Genomic DNA, 17410 nt, shown 5'->3' on the forward strand with positions numbered 1-17410 from the left:
AATGAAAAAACAGTGATAATTATATTTGCAGTAGTGCTATATCTTTGACAACTTATAAATATAGCAATGCTGGGTTTCTTCTTCTGCCTATAGCAATGATGAATTGATTTGAAATTATGTCAATTGAGATATTATTTCACGCAAGCTTCAATTGAATAATACGAATTTAGATTTGAGAAGTGAGTTATTTTGCACATGTACCGTATCTACTATCAAATTAAATAATTTTCATAAGAAAACTCAGTACACAAAGCAATTTTGAATAAACTCAAAGCCGAGAATGAAATACGTAGAGAGAGAGAGAGAGAGAGAGAGAGATAGAGAGAGAGAGAGAGAGAGAGAGAGAGAGAGAGAGGGGGGGAGGGTAGAAAGTTCTGGAGTGACAATCGAGTTTTAAGGGCAGACGATGCGTATCTATGTAAGTTGTTTCAAGTCTGTAAATGCTACAGCGAATGACATAACCAGTCGGATGGTGAAAAGGTTTGAACTGAGATATTGCCAAGTTTTGTTAGAATGTCAATTTTTTAATCCAAAATGAATTCTTTTCATAAATGATTAAATCAAACTTTTTTGTACATCTTCGAGAAAAAACAAAGATTAATTTCACTTCTAACTTAGTATTTTTTACAGCTGGTCAATTTGAAAAAGTATGAAATTTGAGAAAAAGTTGTTGGATTCCTTTCCCATACATTTGACCATAACTTCATGCAAAATCACCCGATTTACTTCTTTAAAGATTAAATGTACTGGGGATTATATTCTTTCAGAAAATGCAAAAAAATTGCAATCTAAAATTTCACCTCCCGACTGATTACTTCATGCACTGGCACAAGTAGTAAATTCACCTCGCTCATGATGTTTATTGAAAATATAACATATTTGGTTGAGGTTTTTGCAGCTTTTTCTCTTCAGCTGGGCGATTACTTCTCACTTAATTTTTTTCTAGCAGACCTTAAATTTTACCCGTTGTTTTGTGTATTTGTTCGATTTACACGCCAGGTAGAAATGATGTGTATTTATTTAAACACATACCATCAGTAAGATGGAACGAAGTTGACGTCACTCAGGTCTCTGTTATTGTTGTTTTCCATCCATCTTTATTAGTAATTCTCACTAACCTGTGTTAACCAGACTATAAACCTTCAAGGTTACACACAATTTTTGTGTGTTGATCTTCTATATGGCAATGATGTGAGTTTCTTAGCCAAGCGCACGACATCTATAAACGTTCAAGGATACAAATAGTTTTGTATCCTGGCGCATGTTGTGATTATATTTTTTTCTCAGCAGCATCAATACTCAAATGTTATCAGACTTGACATTGGATAGCCATAAACGGATGGAACCCCTCAATTTCATTTCTCCACATTATCATTTTAGGCGTCACTAATAGTCTATGTATCCCTTTCTATTTGGTAGCAAATTAGAACATTTTTTTATGATTCCTGTCAGCTTTTAATTTAGTTTTTTTGGAATGTTGGTCCCCTAGAAATATCAAAACTGTTAGATGTACATATGAAAATTATTTTTTTATAGCATTTTGAGTTATCGCTCCTGAAAATATATAAACTTAAAATTGATTAAAAGATTGATTAAAAACAGATGGTTAAAAAGAATAACATTAATAAAAGCGAAAACATTTCATTCTATAACATATGGTATGTCTATAGTTTAATAAACATGAATAATTAATTTGTGTGAGGAGGAAATTTAAGCAACATTTTAGATTTTTAAAAAACAGCTAGGAACACAATTCCATCCTGGCATAACGACTTATACAAAAGTATAACAAATCCAGCCCAATCCAGAGTCCGCTGGAGAGGAGTCATTGATGGCTTATGCTTTTCCAACGAGCATAGGGCCTAAGTAAGTATGTAATAACAACTATAAAACGAAAGAGTAGAATGACTAAAAGGAAGAAAACCGCTCTCAGAAGGCGTAATCAATACCGTCCTTACGCTGTTCAATGAAACACCAAGACAATCATTGAGACAGGTTACAAGATTATTCCTTGAGCCTGTGAGTACACAGTACACAAAATAGCCCGAATGAAACTGGTTCTATTCCCGCCCCTACATACTTGAGATCAAAAGAAAGTATACACATTTAAAATCGTCGTTACTCTTTTATCCGTTGACGTAGGCTCAAGATTTTCCACTGAGTCGTTTACCATTAGCCTTTCTGTGTACCGATAGTCGATGTTTTTGTTTTTGACCTGAAATTCGCTCACCACGTCGCGCACGTGCTCAAATAATCTTTTAGCCCCTTACTGTGGACAGGACGTGTGTAGATTATTTTTTTTTGTCATCCGTGTCGTCTTGAACTATTTTCAAGGCAGGAAAACACAATGCAAAATACCGGTCATTAATCTATGCGATGGCACGACATAGTTGAAACAACTTGCACGTGCCATTGATCATCTTCCAGCTGGACAGTCTGTGACCAATGTTGCAAGAATATTTAATATCACAAGGAGAACTGTATATTCCTTTGTGGATCGATTTGAAATGACACAAACGGTAAGGGACCGAAATCGATCTGGCAGACCACGAGTAACAACACAAGGTGAGGACCGTTTTATACGCACCCTACATCTACGGGATTGTTTTAGGACGGCGACTGAAACTGCGCTAGAGTTCCCAGGTACACGAATTAGTCGACAGACGGTTCGTCGCAGACATAGAGAGCATGACATTATTGCAAACGTCCGTTGATGCGACAACTTCTTAGAGCACATCACCGGTTGGCCCGTCTCCAGTGGGCCCGTGCTCATCTGCGCTGGACAATGCATGTGTGGTGATTTGTTCTCTTCTCAGATGAATTATGCTTTGTGATTGGAAGAAATGACGGTAGATTACGTTGTTACCGAAGATTACACGAGTGATTTCACGATTCTTCGTGGAATCCCCAAACAGAGGATATGGACAAGTGATGGTGTGGGGTGGAATAAGCAGAGACTATAAGACACCTTTAGTCCAAGTAAATGCATCCCTAACCGATGCAAGGTACATCCAACACATTTTACAACCCCGTGTAATTCCAGTTTTTCATGAACATCCTAATTTTTCATTCCATCACGACTATGCACCATCCCACCGAGCTATTGTAACAAGGGATTTTATAGCAGCAAATAATGTGAACTTTATCAGCCTTTGGCCTGCAATATCCCCCGATCTAAATCCAATAGAACATATGTGAAACATAATCGGCCACCAAGTCCGTTCATTAGACCCGCAAAATGAACAACAACTGTTCCACGCCATAAGAACAGCTTGGGATAACATTCCTAAACACCAGCTGGCCAGATTGACCAATTCCATGCGTAGGAGATGTAGTGCTGTGATTAACGCGAACGGAGGACATACTCGTTACTGATTGAATTAGATTCATCTTCACTTCAAATGAAATGAATGCAAGTAATTTTATTAAAATGTTGTTGTTTGTCAAAATTATAGTGTATGTTTTGACTTGTTACTTCCGTTTTTGAAGACCATGTTTTGAAAAGTCTATGTTGCATACAAGATCAACCATAAACGCTGCAAATTCTAACAAAATGAAAGATAAATGATAGTACTATGATTAATATCGGTTTTAAATACACCATAACAATATTTTATACCAATTCTGTAGGTAAAACAAGTATATACTTTCTTTTGATCACTAGTATATAACTCACTGAACACAATGCTTTATCAGACGAAGCAACCCTTTACGTGTCCAGAATGTACAAAAACACAAGATTCGATGTTTGAGCAAACAAAAACTAGATGAAGTTATCGAGTGTCGTCGCAACTCCCCAAAAGTCGATGTCTGGTGTGAACTAACCAGGGAATGAGTGGTCTGTCCTTTCTTTTTGACGACATGACAATGACAGCAACAAACTTATATAAATTCTGCATCTATGACAAAAACCGTTCATCGATAGAATCTTACAAATTTTTGGAGTTATTTAAAACTGAATGTGTTAATATTAAATACAAACACATTGTGTCAATGTAATACCACACTAGGATAGCATTAAAATGAGAGCACGCAGTGGTGTAAAATAAAGATCTGAAAAAGTGCGTTTAGAACAGTACCAGATCGTAATAAGGAGGTCTGAGGTTCGATCCCTTGTCGAGAAAGACTGATTTTTTGAGGATGGCTATTTCTTTTGCATGTCATGTCTGACAATATTCCATACACTTTTTTCAGATCTTAATGATAGGGACATCAAAGGGGCGTAGCGGCTTATTGTATTTGTTGAACATAATATTATCTGTCAAAGCTTGCTCGAAGTAACTCCATTAACTCTCTCCTTATCGGTCATTTTCAGTACTTTCTCCAAATCTTCACACTCAAACCAACTCAAAAATAGAATGTTTTTTACCTAAACACAAGTGTAGTACGTTCTTGCTTTATATATTTTTTTTCAGCAGAACAAACGTTAAACACAGTGATAAATTTTCACGGCTATAACAAAGTTTCTTTAAATCTAGTCATGTACAAAAGAAATCAAAATGAGAAATCTGTTGGGTGTATTGAATCGAATATGTCGATTTAATAACTAAAGTTGGTAAGTAGAGGTTTAATCTATATTATTAGTATGTGTCTGACAATCACACAATATGTGTCTTAATTAGTTTTGAATTATATATTAAATATAATCACCGAGTGCTTTACAATAAAGGAATCTTGAATTTATTGCGTTGGGAGCTTTTAATGAGTTTTCAATAACGGTGACACCTTTGGAGCGGCCCGTTTTGGACAAGATTGACATTTCGAACGCAAGGTTTATAGAATACTTTTATGATACCACGCCAATAATCACATCCATATCAAACAAATTAATTGGTTTTGGTTGTCTTTTTGCAATCTGATGTTTTGGTTGAAGCAGTGGTTTGACGATTTGGCATAAAGTATACTTTTCATTTTATTCAAGATATCCATGTGCGTCAAGTGACTTGGAATAGTACTGAATACAGCGCGTGACATGCTTACAGTATAAAGTGGTGTCAGACAAAAATGACTTACACATGCTTCATTTGTAAATATAAAAGAAAAAAAACTTACATACTTGTAAAGTAAATTTGCATGGTGATGTTTCTATCTCTGCAAATCTTTTCAATAGTTTGTTTATAGAAATCACGAACGAATATATTGATTGGAGTTTGGACACTGAGGGAAATGGCTAAAGGACACATGCAGACATTGAATGTCAATCAAACAAAGGGTAATTTCAAAACTTACAAAGCGTAAGAATGTAAACAGCCCATAGTCTATTAAAAGAGTACTGTAGTTACGTCATGAAACAACCCCATTCCACTTCGGAAATCAAACATGACACCATACAAGATCTCTCTCTCTCTCTCTCTCTCTCTCTCTCTCTCTCTCTCTATCTATCTATCTATCTACCTATCTGTGTGTGTGTGTTTGTGTGATGAACACGCGTACACACACACACACACACACACACACACAAAGTCAAACACGCATATTCACGCGAAGATCATGCATTTAGCATATAGCATCACTATCAAGAAATGTTTGACTTAACTCGTTCACATTCCTTCATATCAATTTTTGCAGCAATAATAATAATATAATAATAATAATAATAATAATATAATAATAATAATAATAATAATAATAATAATGATGATGATGATGATGATGATGATGATGATGATGATGATTATGATGATGATAATAATAATATATATAATAATAATAATAATAATAATAATAATAATAATAATAATAATAATAATAATAATAATAATAATAATAATAATAATAATAATAATAATAATAATAATAATAATAATAATAATAATAATAATAATAATAATAATAATAAAAATTAATATATACAATAATCACGACAGAGAGAGAGAGAAACAAATGAACTTGTTAATAATCGTGATTTCGTTAATAATAAAGATGGTCGAAGTTACCATACTATGACTAGGACGTAAATGACCAACATTAGCTATTATTCCCCAGTCCAACAGAGTTGGAGCAAAAATTTCTCGGCACCTGAGGCGGGTTTTTTCTTGTATGTGAAGATGGTAAAAATTCGAGCCATTCTCAGGTATTCAATGTGGCAACACTATAGTAATAGCCTTAAATGGTGCCATCAAAAATCCGCTCCTTGCAATCGTTTGAGTGGGGAAATCCAGTCACTCGCTCAGCCATGGTACACAGTCGCTGACAGTCATCAACGGACTGTGTGAATCGGGAGAAAAACATGGATAGAAGGCGTTGTGACAGAAAGGGAGTCTGTTTCGCACTGTTGATAAAAGGCGATAAATACCATTTCTCAGTTTTATATATTTTTTAAAATGCTGTTATCCATTCTTAAAACATGGATGTGGTGCCAGGCACCATTTGATCCAATAGAGCCACGCCCCTGACTGAGTATAGCTTGGTTGTGTGTGAAATATTATTGCTAAGAAGACTGTCACTAAATTTGTTTTAGGCTATGGAAAACCTACGTGGCAAGCCCCCCCCCCCCCTCACTCCATTTGTAGACTAACTAATCCGGTATAGATCGATGAAGAATACGATTCATTCATAAATCTGCAGACTTATGTCTCCAACATTGTGACATTAATTTTGCCTTTTTTTTAACAACACAGCATATGCTATTTTGTTAAAATTGAATATATTGTGTTTTTAAAAACAACGGTAGATTTTGTAAAATATAGGAAACGTTTCCGATCGAGTCACAATAGTAAAACGAATAAGAGAAAAGGAAAAGCCATTACTACAAAGCACACATACATTTCAAACAATTGCAAGATCGTATTTTTACTTGCTGCTGAAATTAACCCCGGCAACGGTAAGGCCCAGAATATATTTGAAATATATTGAAAAAATATTTTAAAAATTATTTTGATTGTTTTAATATGATCCAACGTGCACTTTTTCATTGACAACCCAATTTATTATTGTCTCAATTTTGTAATGGAAATCTAATATTGCCCTGTGCAACAATGTTAAACTAGGCCCATTCGGATGTCAGACCTGTATGTATGTACATGTCGATATAATCTTATAGAAATATCATTATAATAACGAATATAATTTAACTATTTGATGATGACATTTCATTACCTGTGTGTAAAATTTTTAACAGCGCCCATTTGGTCGTGGTCGATCACGAGAATGAATTTTTCCACCGGAAATAACCATTTGTGTCAGAAGGACAAATTGACGATACTCTCTGTTAAGTATATTTTTTCATTGTTTAAATTCAAAATTTATACTTTTAGGAAATATTTCCTGTAGAATTATTAAGATAGATAGAAATAACAGTGATACAATGAAATGGGGGCTTCAAATTAATTACGAAGACAGATCATGTTAGGTGTACATCAAGGAGCAGTTTTAGACTCACTTTTTTATTATCTTCATCAATGATATGCCAAATAAAGTATCAAAAGGATAAAAAATTCGACTTTACGTGGACCATAGCCTCCTTTATAGGGTATTTCAAACATCAAAAGATTGCAACATACATATTAGATTATTATTATATATAAAATTGGAGACAACGTCATAATCTGAATATCTTAGATTAATTCTTGACAGCAAAATTTCTTGATAGCATCAAATCGAAATGTGCAAAGTTGTCCAAAGAACATCAGAAAGTTGTGGAGCGGGCATTTGTAACAATAATGATGAGACAAATAGGGTATCGAGAAGTGCCAGATGAAAGCAAAGAGTAAATTGTCAAGGGGTCAGTGGTCCACTCAAGATTCACCCACGACACGCTCCGCCTGGCCGAGAGAGAAAGAGAGAGAGAGAGAGAGAGAGAGAGAGAGAGAGAGAGAGAGAGAAAGATATATATATATATATATATATTATATATTATATATATATATATATACAAAAATAGAGAGAGATACAAAGTTAGAGAGAGAAAAAAGAAAGAAGAGAAGTAGAGAGAGAAAAGAAGAAAGAAAGAGAGAGAGAGAGAGAGAGAGAAGGAGAGAGAGAGAGAGAGAGAGAGAGAGAGAGAGAGACCGCTCGCACAACCGACTGAGCTATCCAGCCACACGCAAAATATTTCAAGGTTGATACCAACCATACGCTCCTCTACTTTCGACTATAAAGTCTTTGTACGGCCAATTTTAGATTATAGTGCGTGTATATGGGACACCGTGAATAAAAAGCAGACGAAAAGCTCGAGAACATTCAAAACAGAGCATATAGGTTTGTTTGTAATAACTACATAAGGACTGAAAACATAAGTGAGATGCACAAAAGCCTAAACTGGTCGCCAATAAATGAAAGACGCACTATACAAAAAGTCCTCTTTAAGGCCCGTCATTGACTGACAACGATCCCAATTGATCGCTCTATCCCAAACAAAAGAAAACAGCACTCATACCAGGTCCCGCATTATGAGTTGATGCTCATCAAAACTCGTTTTTTTTTTCCAAGCACCATCCAGATATGGAATTCTCTGCCCGAAAAAAAAAATAGTAAAAGCCAAATTGAATTTGACTGAGAAATCGATAAAATCAAAATAAAAGCCTTGGCAAGTCCATTTGTTCTCATCACTCTCACAGTCGCGATTATCTTTGATGCCAGGATTTGAAGAGTTCTATATTTCTGTTTAGTTTGGCGTGTTGGCGTTTTCTCTTCTAGCCATAACTTGTTTTATGTTTACTGAGTAATTCTTTTTGTTTTGAGACGATTTCCCATGTGATGTTGTATCGGGTGTTTGAGATTCATACTTCTTGTTTTCTTTGGCTGAAATGGATTTGGCCATGGAGAGTTTGACCCGCAAGGCCAATTTTTTATCAACACTTTCATATCAATGTTTTGTATCGTTTGAGAGATAATGTTAGATATTGTGAATTTGTTTTTTATAAACGCCTTTGCACACTGAGTTTAACACCTCAAAGAACACGCAAACCATTAATTATCCGTTATAGTCTCCTGGCCTAGCACCAGGTGCTTTTTTCTAATACCAAAACTAAAAAATGGACCTAAAAGACATAGCTTTGAAAGTAAAAGCATTGTTAGTGACCGTAAGAGAGATGTAGGATTGTTGGGATCAATGTGACAACTCAAAATGGGACTTTTGTATGATAAATAATTTTTGCGTAATGAGACAGTACGGTTAATTACTGAACGCACCTCGTAGTAACCTCTATGTTTAAAAAACTAAAGCCAAAAGCGTGTTTTATTTTGTAAATAATGTGGTAATTGAATTAAACACCAGCGGCTTTGACTCGACGCTCCTTATATCAAGGATATGGCTAGCGCACTCCAATTGTCACTTTATTATATAAACATATAAAGCGGCCACACCCAAGGTTGTATGTCTTCTTTTAGTCTGCTTATTGGCTCTGAAGGACTAGTTTGATTCTTGTTTTGAAAGAAATCGATTACGTATCTATCTTATCAGAAGTATCGCTTAGAAAAAAGCAAAAGCTGATTTTATATAAGATTTGATTTCGACAATATAAATCAACATCTATAAAAAACCCAATAAGTATAAGAAAAGCGTATAATGATAAAAGTCGATAGAAATAGACAGTATTTTTGCGTTGGTTTAACATAAAATAACATAACATAACATATGGTATAGGGCAAAATAGGATAAGCTACTTTGAATGCCCTTAATATTAATAGTAATGCCATAAATCTATTCAATAATGATACACGTGATAAAGATACTATTTCAACTTAAATGTACTCATGTATATGTGGTGTACATAAATCTATTCAATAATGATACACGTGGTAAAGATACTATTTCAACTTAAATGTACTCATGTATATGTGGTGTACAAACATATATCTTTAATCGTGACATGCAAAGCACACACACACACACACACACACACACACACATACATACATACGCATATAGAAGATAACCCTAATAATATAACAATGCATAATATATACATACAAGATTGAGAGCCATGTCAACAGCAGTGCAAACACGTATTATTCGTCATATATAAATCTCACATCATATAATTCTCTGTCTACTAACACCTTGAAAAAATCCATAGATTTTGCATTCTTTGTTTCAAATTTCAAACTGTTCCATTTCTGAACAATACGAATACCGAACCAGTTTTGTCTTATGTTTGTTTTGCATCTAGAGACAAAAATCTTAAACTTGTCCCCTCTGGTAAAAGTAATATTAGAATATGAAAAAAAAAAAGAAAAGTCTATCCTATCCATCTCATGTACCAATCTATAAATCTGAATTAAATCCCTACGAATTCTTCTATATTTCAAATTGGGTAAGTCAAGAAATTCTTACTTTTTCTTATAAGATAAATACTGTATTGTGTAAATTTTTTTGTTAGCTCTCCTCTGTACACTTCCAATACTAATAGATTGTCTTTTTATATAATGGGCTCCAGATGCAATTTCCGTATTCTAGAATTGGTCGAACGAGCGATTTATACAAATATAAAAATGTTGTTTTATCAAGACTTATAAAGGTTCTATATATTATTCCCATCATTCTGTTTGCACGGCTTACACAATTATCAATATGTACATCAAAATTCAATTGTGAATCAAAAGTAACTACCACATCCTTTTCATAAGGCACAGCGGAAAGTAGATTTGATATAGAAGTATCGGTAAAATAATCATGACATGGATTATGTTTCCCTATATGTGATACTTTACATTTCGAAACATTAAAATCCAAATGCCTTGTTGTAGACCATTTGAAAAGTGAAAATATATCATTTTGTAGAATGGTATGATGTTCAGTTGTACTATAGATCTTTGTATCGTATGCAAACAGTTTGCAGGCTGAGTTTATGCCACAGGTAAATCATTTATATATAAAAGAAATAAAAGTGGTCCCGATACGCTTCCTTGGAGTACACCGCTAATTACATTCTTGAAATCCGACCCCACACCATTGACAATGACCCTTTGTATTCGATTATTAAGAAAGTCTTTAATCCAGTTAAAGATATTCCCTTTAAATCCACATGCTTTTAGTTTAATGAATAATCTCTCATGAAGTACAGAATCAAAAGCCTTGCGGAAATCAAGATAAACAACATCAATACATTGATCACGATCAATTAACTTGGTAAAATCCTCCATCACCTGTAATAGTTGAGTAATGCATGATCTTTTTGGTCTATAACCATGCTGGTTATCGTTTAGCATCGTATGATTTTCAAGAAAGTCCATTATTCGGTCTTTCAAGATAGACTCCATAACCTTACAGAGAATGCATGTTAAGCTGATTGGTCTATAGTTTGCAGCATCTAGTTTTCTGCCCTTTTTATGAATGGCAGTATCATTGGCTTGTTTTCATTCACTGGGTAAGGTACCTGATTCAAGAGACTTATTATATATTGTTGATAGCAGCTGTGATATTTCAAAGGCCACTTCTTTCAGTAAACGGGGATGAAGGGAATAGGGTCCCATGCTTTTAGTCACGTCTAAATTCAACAATTTGGCAAGTATGTCTTCTTGTGTAATATAAAAATCGGAGACGTTTAATTGATTTGTAACATTAAAAGTTGGTATATTTGTAGTGTCTTCTTGAACAAACACAGATGGAAAATAATCATTTAAAACATTAGCTTTATCTATATCGGAAGTAACCTTGGTATCATCATCTTTCAGTAAAACACTGAAACTTATCTCCAAAAGCCTTTCGGACTATTCTTACATTCGTGTGCCAATGTACATTCATACGTTTTCACAGCATTTTGAATCGTGTATTTAGTGTTATTTCTAACCGTGACATCATTATGAAAATTATTTGTGTAGGATACTTTTTGAATTTCTTATACAATTTATGTTTCTTATTAATTGTACGTTTAACGTTTTTTTGTCAACCACAATGGTTTATTAGAACTAATTTTTTTTGTTACATCTTAATGGAATGTGTTTAGATTCTATACATTTTAGTTTGTCTTTAAAAAACAACCACGCTTCATTCACACCGTAGCCTTCAAGAGCATCCGAATTCACGGCATTCAGGTCTTTTCTATAAGAATTGTAATTACCTTTGAAATAAACATGGGAAGGATGTATGGCGGATGAAAGATTTAACGATATAAGAAGTGAGTCATGATCACTTTTACCCACCGAAGGCAAAAGGTCAATGTTATTAATCCAATAATCATCGTTACATATTACCAAGTCGAGTACATTACTAGTTTGATTCAGTCGATGTCTCGTAGCCTGTGTCACCAGCTAAATAAATAAAGCATCCCTAATTGCCTAGACAACAAGAGAGTCGGGAAAAGTTACACATGGTTCTGTCCATTTAATGTTAGAAAAATTGTAATCTCCGACAATGATCACGCAATCAAATTTCATTTTACCTATTGACTGTAAGGTTTCTTTTATATCCCCAATGAAAGTTAATTTGTCTGAATTATGAGACCTATATATATTTCCTACAAGTATGTGTAAGTTAATATATTCAAAATAATTTGATAAAGGAAGATGAAAAGGCAAATTTGTTGAGGTGTCACTATCAGGTGTTCCAGACAGGTCCGTGTTAAGTCATTGGTCTGAGTTTTGTCGTGTCGATTTAAGGCGTCTTGAATGAAATTCTCTCCTCCCCGGGACTGTAATGGGTTTTGCGTTGGGTTTGGTGATGGTCTATCTGGCGTTGTGATGGTAGAGGGGTTGTCGACGTGGTGTACATTTGGTCTTCAGTCTGTTTAATTGAACGAATTCGAGGGCTGGGCGTGTCGGCGCCAGTTGATTGTATTTGGGCATCGAGGGGACTGTCTGGATCCAACCTCAGTCTCACACCATAGATGGTTACTGCCATGACTTGTCCGTTCATTGACCATGCCGAGTCGATCCTTTCGTCATTTTTTGCTGCTTTGAGCAGATAGAAATTCTTCTGCGTTAAGTCTTCAAATATTGAAATGCCCGAGCCTTTTAACTTTTTTTTCTGGCCTTGGGCACCATATCACGATCCAATCGCCTTACAAATTTGATGATTATTGGCCCAATTTCGTTCTGCCAGTGCGGTGTAAAGTGTCAATTCCGATGATGTCAATTTGGGTTTCTAGTCTATTGAATAAGTTTAGAACGAGTAAAAGGCAGTCATTGTTTGTTTCGTGTGTTTTCCCTTGGATTCCAAAAATGCGGAGGGAATTTCTGCTCGAATAGGTATCTAATTCGTTGTTTCGTTTTTTGGTCATTTCAACTTGTTTTTTCAGATTTATGTTGATCATTTTCATTTCCATTGTTTCATCTTTATTTTGTTTTAATTCATGTTTTAATTCCATGTTTTCTTGTCTTACTTGGATAATTAGGTCTTTGAGGTCTTTCATTTCGTTTTTTTATGGCATTTTGTAATGTTTGAAGTAAGTCTTGGTTGTCGAGCTCTTTAGAAGGGGTAGATTGGGGGGAAGGGATGTTTTCGAAGTTATCCGAGTTTCTTTTTTTACGTCCATTCGGCATCTTGCCCAAATTAGGATGACGTAATTTGATGTTATTATGACATTGAAAAAAAAAAAAACAAAACAAAAAAAAAAAAAAACGCAACCGTTAGATATGCAATGGAAATCAATCAATACAATTATATGGACGTTTTTAAAGTTGAAACGAATATTACTATAGAAAACATATACGAAAATTAATATATTAAACAAACACTCATCTCCTGATCCTCATCTTTGCAACGTAAAAAACATCAAATTCCATAACAAAACAGTATTGAAAAGAACACGTCCGCCATCTTGATAACCCGGAAATAATATATTTGATAGTATTTCCATTAAAACAACGAGCCCATAACAGTTTGGGTTATCAGACCTGTGAATAAGTACACGTCGTAATGATCCAAATCATCATTAAGCTAATGATTAGTAACATTAAAATTATTCGATTATTATTTGTCTTTAGCATGTTATACAATAATGTTATTTCTTTCCCTTTAAAATTTTATGTTTTAATTTGTCTTATTTGATATAATTATTAACTATTTATTGATTGATTTATTTATTTATATATGTATGGTTATCTGTTCATTTCTTATTTTTTAAAAAAATACATGTATTTAGTTATCTAATTATTTAGTTACAGTTTTAGCCATTTATGTAGGTCTCGATAGCTTAGTAGGTAAAGCACTCGCTTCTCAAGCAATAGACGGAGATCAATCTAATGTGAAGTCGAAATTCTTTTACTTTTACTGATCCCTATGTCCACCCACCAGTATTTTGCGATAGATAATTTTCCTATCCAAGCACCGAGAAATGAAAAGAAAAACCAAACAAAACAAACGGTGGCTTATAAAAATGATTTGTATTTTCTTTTTCTATTTTTGATTTGTTTTGTTTTGTAATCACCACGTTTAAATTAAGCACAACAATTGATAATCTAGCGTTCGCAATTAAGAATTTAATGTGAGCTTGGTACTCGAGTATTGCGTACTATTATTATTATTATTATTATTATTATTATTATTATTATTATTATTATTATTATTATTATTATTATTATTATTATTATTATTATTATTATTATTATTATTATGGTGATAATAACAAAACTGTTCATACTTTTCGCAATAGAAATATATTGTTATTTACCACTTACCCGAACCTCCTTTGAATCTTACATCTTCTCGAACTATGACTCTCTCCAACAGGATATCCAATTCACACCAACCAAGGTCGTCGACTTGAATGTTAACTCAAATAATATCTACAATCTTCATTACAGATAAAGCAACATCATCGATTTGATATTCAACCCACCTGACGGCTGCAACCTCTATAACTGGATTAACAAACCTTCATTGATTTGGTGGTCAACTCAAATAAATTTTGCAACCTTCATAACGTGTTATTCAACCCTCGTTAATCCTAAAGTCAACCGAAATAACTGTTACAACCTCCATAAACAGATTACCAAACCGTCATCGACTTGATTGTCAGCTCAAATTCTCTTGTAACCTTCACAACCAGAATGACAAACATGCATTGACTTGAGAGTCAACCTAAATAACCTTCACAACCATTATATCAGATTATCACACCTTCGCCGACTTGATACTCAACATAAATAGCCCTTTATAAACCTTTATGACAAACAGTAATTGACTTGACAGTTAACCAACATGATATAAACTTTGTAACCTTTATAAACAGACGAACGTAAATGTTGCTGCTTGAAGCTCGAATAATTAAATAATAATGTGAAATTGAATGTAAGCTTCGGTTTAAATATAAAAACAGATCAAATGAACGTTTTGAATTTCCCCTTTATCAACAAAACAGGATGAATGAATCACCACAGATGAATGACATGATATGGTAGTGGTGTTGATTCATCTTAACTACGCCACTATCACATCATCTCATTCACCTGTGGAGTTTCATTCACCCTTTTTTGTTGATAAAGGGGGAACCCAAAATGTTCATTTGATCTGTTTTTGTATTTAAACCGAAGCTTACATTCAATTTCACATTATTATTTAATTATTCGAGCTTCAAGCAGCAACATTTACGTTCGTCTGTTTATAAAGGTTACTAAGTTTATGTCATGTTGGTTAACTGTCAAGTCAATTACTGTTTGTCATAAAGGTTTATAAAGGGCTATTTATGTTGAGTATCAAGTCGGCGAAGGTGTGTTAATCTGTTATAATGGTTGTGAAGGTTATTTAAGTTGACTCTCAAGTCAATGCATGTTTGTCATTCTGGTTGTGAAGGTTACAAGAGAATTTGAGCTGACAATCAAGTCGATGAAGGTTTGGTAATCTGGTTATGGAGGTTGTAACAGTTATTTCGGTTGACTTACATTCCTTACATTCAATTTCAAATTATTATTTATAAACAGACGAACCAAACTTTATTCACCTGAAAGTCATGCCTTGCAACTGACATAATCAGATTAACCAACCTTTATAACTTGATAATAACCTTAGCAACCACTTTGCGATTTAATTTAATACTGATTTTGTGAATAAGCATAAAATGACTTGTTTAGATCAGATCGATGGGAATAATAAATGTAATGACAGCTATGGTCAGAACAGTTCTAGTATTAACATCTATGAAGATGTTTTTCGGCAAATAGTCCCTGACATGATTCTTTGGTGGCTTCGAATGATTTTTGTTCTTCCTGTGCATTTTGTAGTTGCTTTATTTGGATTCATCACTAATATTATAAACATCATTGTTTTCATCAAGTTGGGCGTTAAAGACCCTGTAAACGTGAGTTATTTGGGTCTGTCTATTTCCGACTCTTTTGTTTGTTTGACCAGAATATGGCCCAGTATTTGTGATTTCCCTCTTCTTAATCAGTTAGACTTACCTTTCGATACAAATAACATCAACTTTCTCTTTTTCGATTGGCCACATTTAGCATTTAATAGAATAACCCCATTTATTACTGCATTTATCACAATAGAGCGTTGTCTGTGTGTCACCTATCCATTAAAAATTAAAGAACTCGTAACAACCACAAGAGTGACTATCATTATAGTGTTCATCTACGTGTTGAATTTTGCCCTTGTTGCACCTATATATTTCGTTGCTTACTACGATTGGGTCTTCTTTCCTAAGAAAAACAGAACTCTTTATACAATGCGGTTCACGAAATATAGAGCTAAGGTCATAGGCTCCGTTTATTATCTACGGGGCGTTACTTTACCTCTACTCGCGTTCACAGCAACCATTACTTCTACTTGTGTCCTAGTACACACCTTAAACAAGAACGCTAAATGGAGGCAAAAAGCAACGGGCAGATCAACCCAACAATCTATCAACTCGGGGCCAACATCGGAGACCTCATCGTCTAGATCATCATCTCAGAATATGACATCATCACGTGATGGGCGAGTATCCAATATGGTGGTAATGATCGCCATTTTGTATCTTATTACCTACTTTCCCTCAGTAGGGACAACTTTTTTGGTAATTTCCTTTCCAGAAACAAGAATGGGCCGCTCTCAAGATAATGTATTGCGCCTTTGCATTTTCCTGACCTACTTCTTAGATACTGTCAATGCATTTGTCAATATTTTCATCTATCATAAAATGAGTACAAAATACAGGGCCATGTTTCAACAAATATTTAATTGTGCTTCAATTGGTTTGAAATCAAAAACAAAATCAAAGACTTGTCAACAAAAAGGACATTGAACCCTGTAAACAAGTAGGCTTAACAGAGATGTAACATTTATTTAGATTCATCCAAATTCCCTCTTGAACCAACGCTTTATGAACAACTGCTTTTACGTGTTTCAATAAATCAAATAAATGTGACCCATCCCCTCAATCTGTTTGTTTTTTTTTTTTTTGGTGGGGCGGGGGCAATGCTATCTATACACATGCCGACTCGTCGGGAATCTGGCTTGGAAACTAGAAGGCCCACGAGTCCCGCTGATAGCACTTAACTCTCTCTCTCTCTCTCTCTTTCTCTCTCTCTCTCTCTCTCTCTCTCT

General features: G+C 34.3%; 1 protein-coding gene across 2 annotated transcripts; it reads left to right on the forward strand.

The window, feature by feature from the left end:
- The first annotated feature begins 438 nt into the window (after positions 1–438).
- Positions 439–17244, forward strand: LOC144956610 (uncharacterized). Of its 2 annotated transcripts, none has more exons than XM_078887227.1 (3): positions 439–480; positions 14612–14635; positions 15802–17244. In XM_078887227.1, exon 3 carries the CDS (start codon positions 15939–15941, stop codon positions 17106–17108), a length of 1170 nt encoding a protein of 389 aa, XP_078743353.1. In that variant the 5' UTR covers positions 439–480; positions 14612–14635; positions 15802–15938; the 3' UTR covers positions 17109–17244. The 2 variants fall into 2 exon arrangements, with proteins under 2 accessions (XP_078743353.1, XP_078743352.1); XM_078887226.1 differs by having other exon boundaries at positions 465–480; positions 14612–14772.
- Positions 17245–17410: the final 166 nt, after the last annotated feature.

Source organism: Berghia stephanieae, chromosome 11 (genome assembly GCF_034508935.2).
Source record: "Berghia stephanieae isolate SIO BIC M18660-M18661 chromosome 11, UCSD_Bste_1.3, whole genome shotgun sequence".
NCBI classification, from domain to species: Eukaryota; Metazoa; Mollusca; class Gastropoda; order Nudibranchia; family Aeolidiidae; genus Berghia; species Berghia stephanieae.

Coding starts and splice junctions, on each gene's coding strand:
- LOC144956610 (XM_078887227.1), top strand. CDS start 15,939: ATGACTTGTTTAGATCAGATCGATGGGAATAATAAATGTAATGACAGC.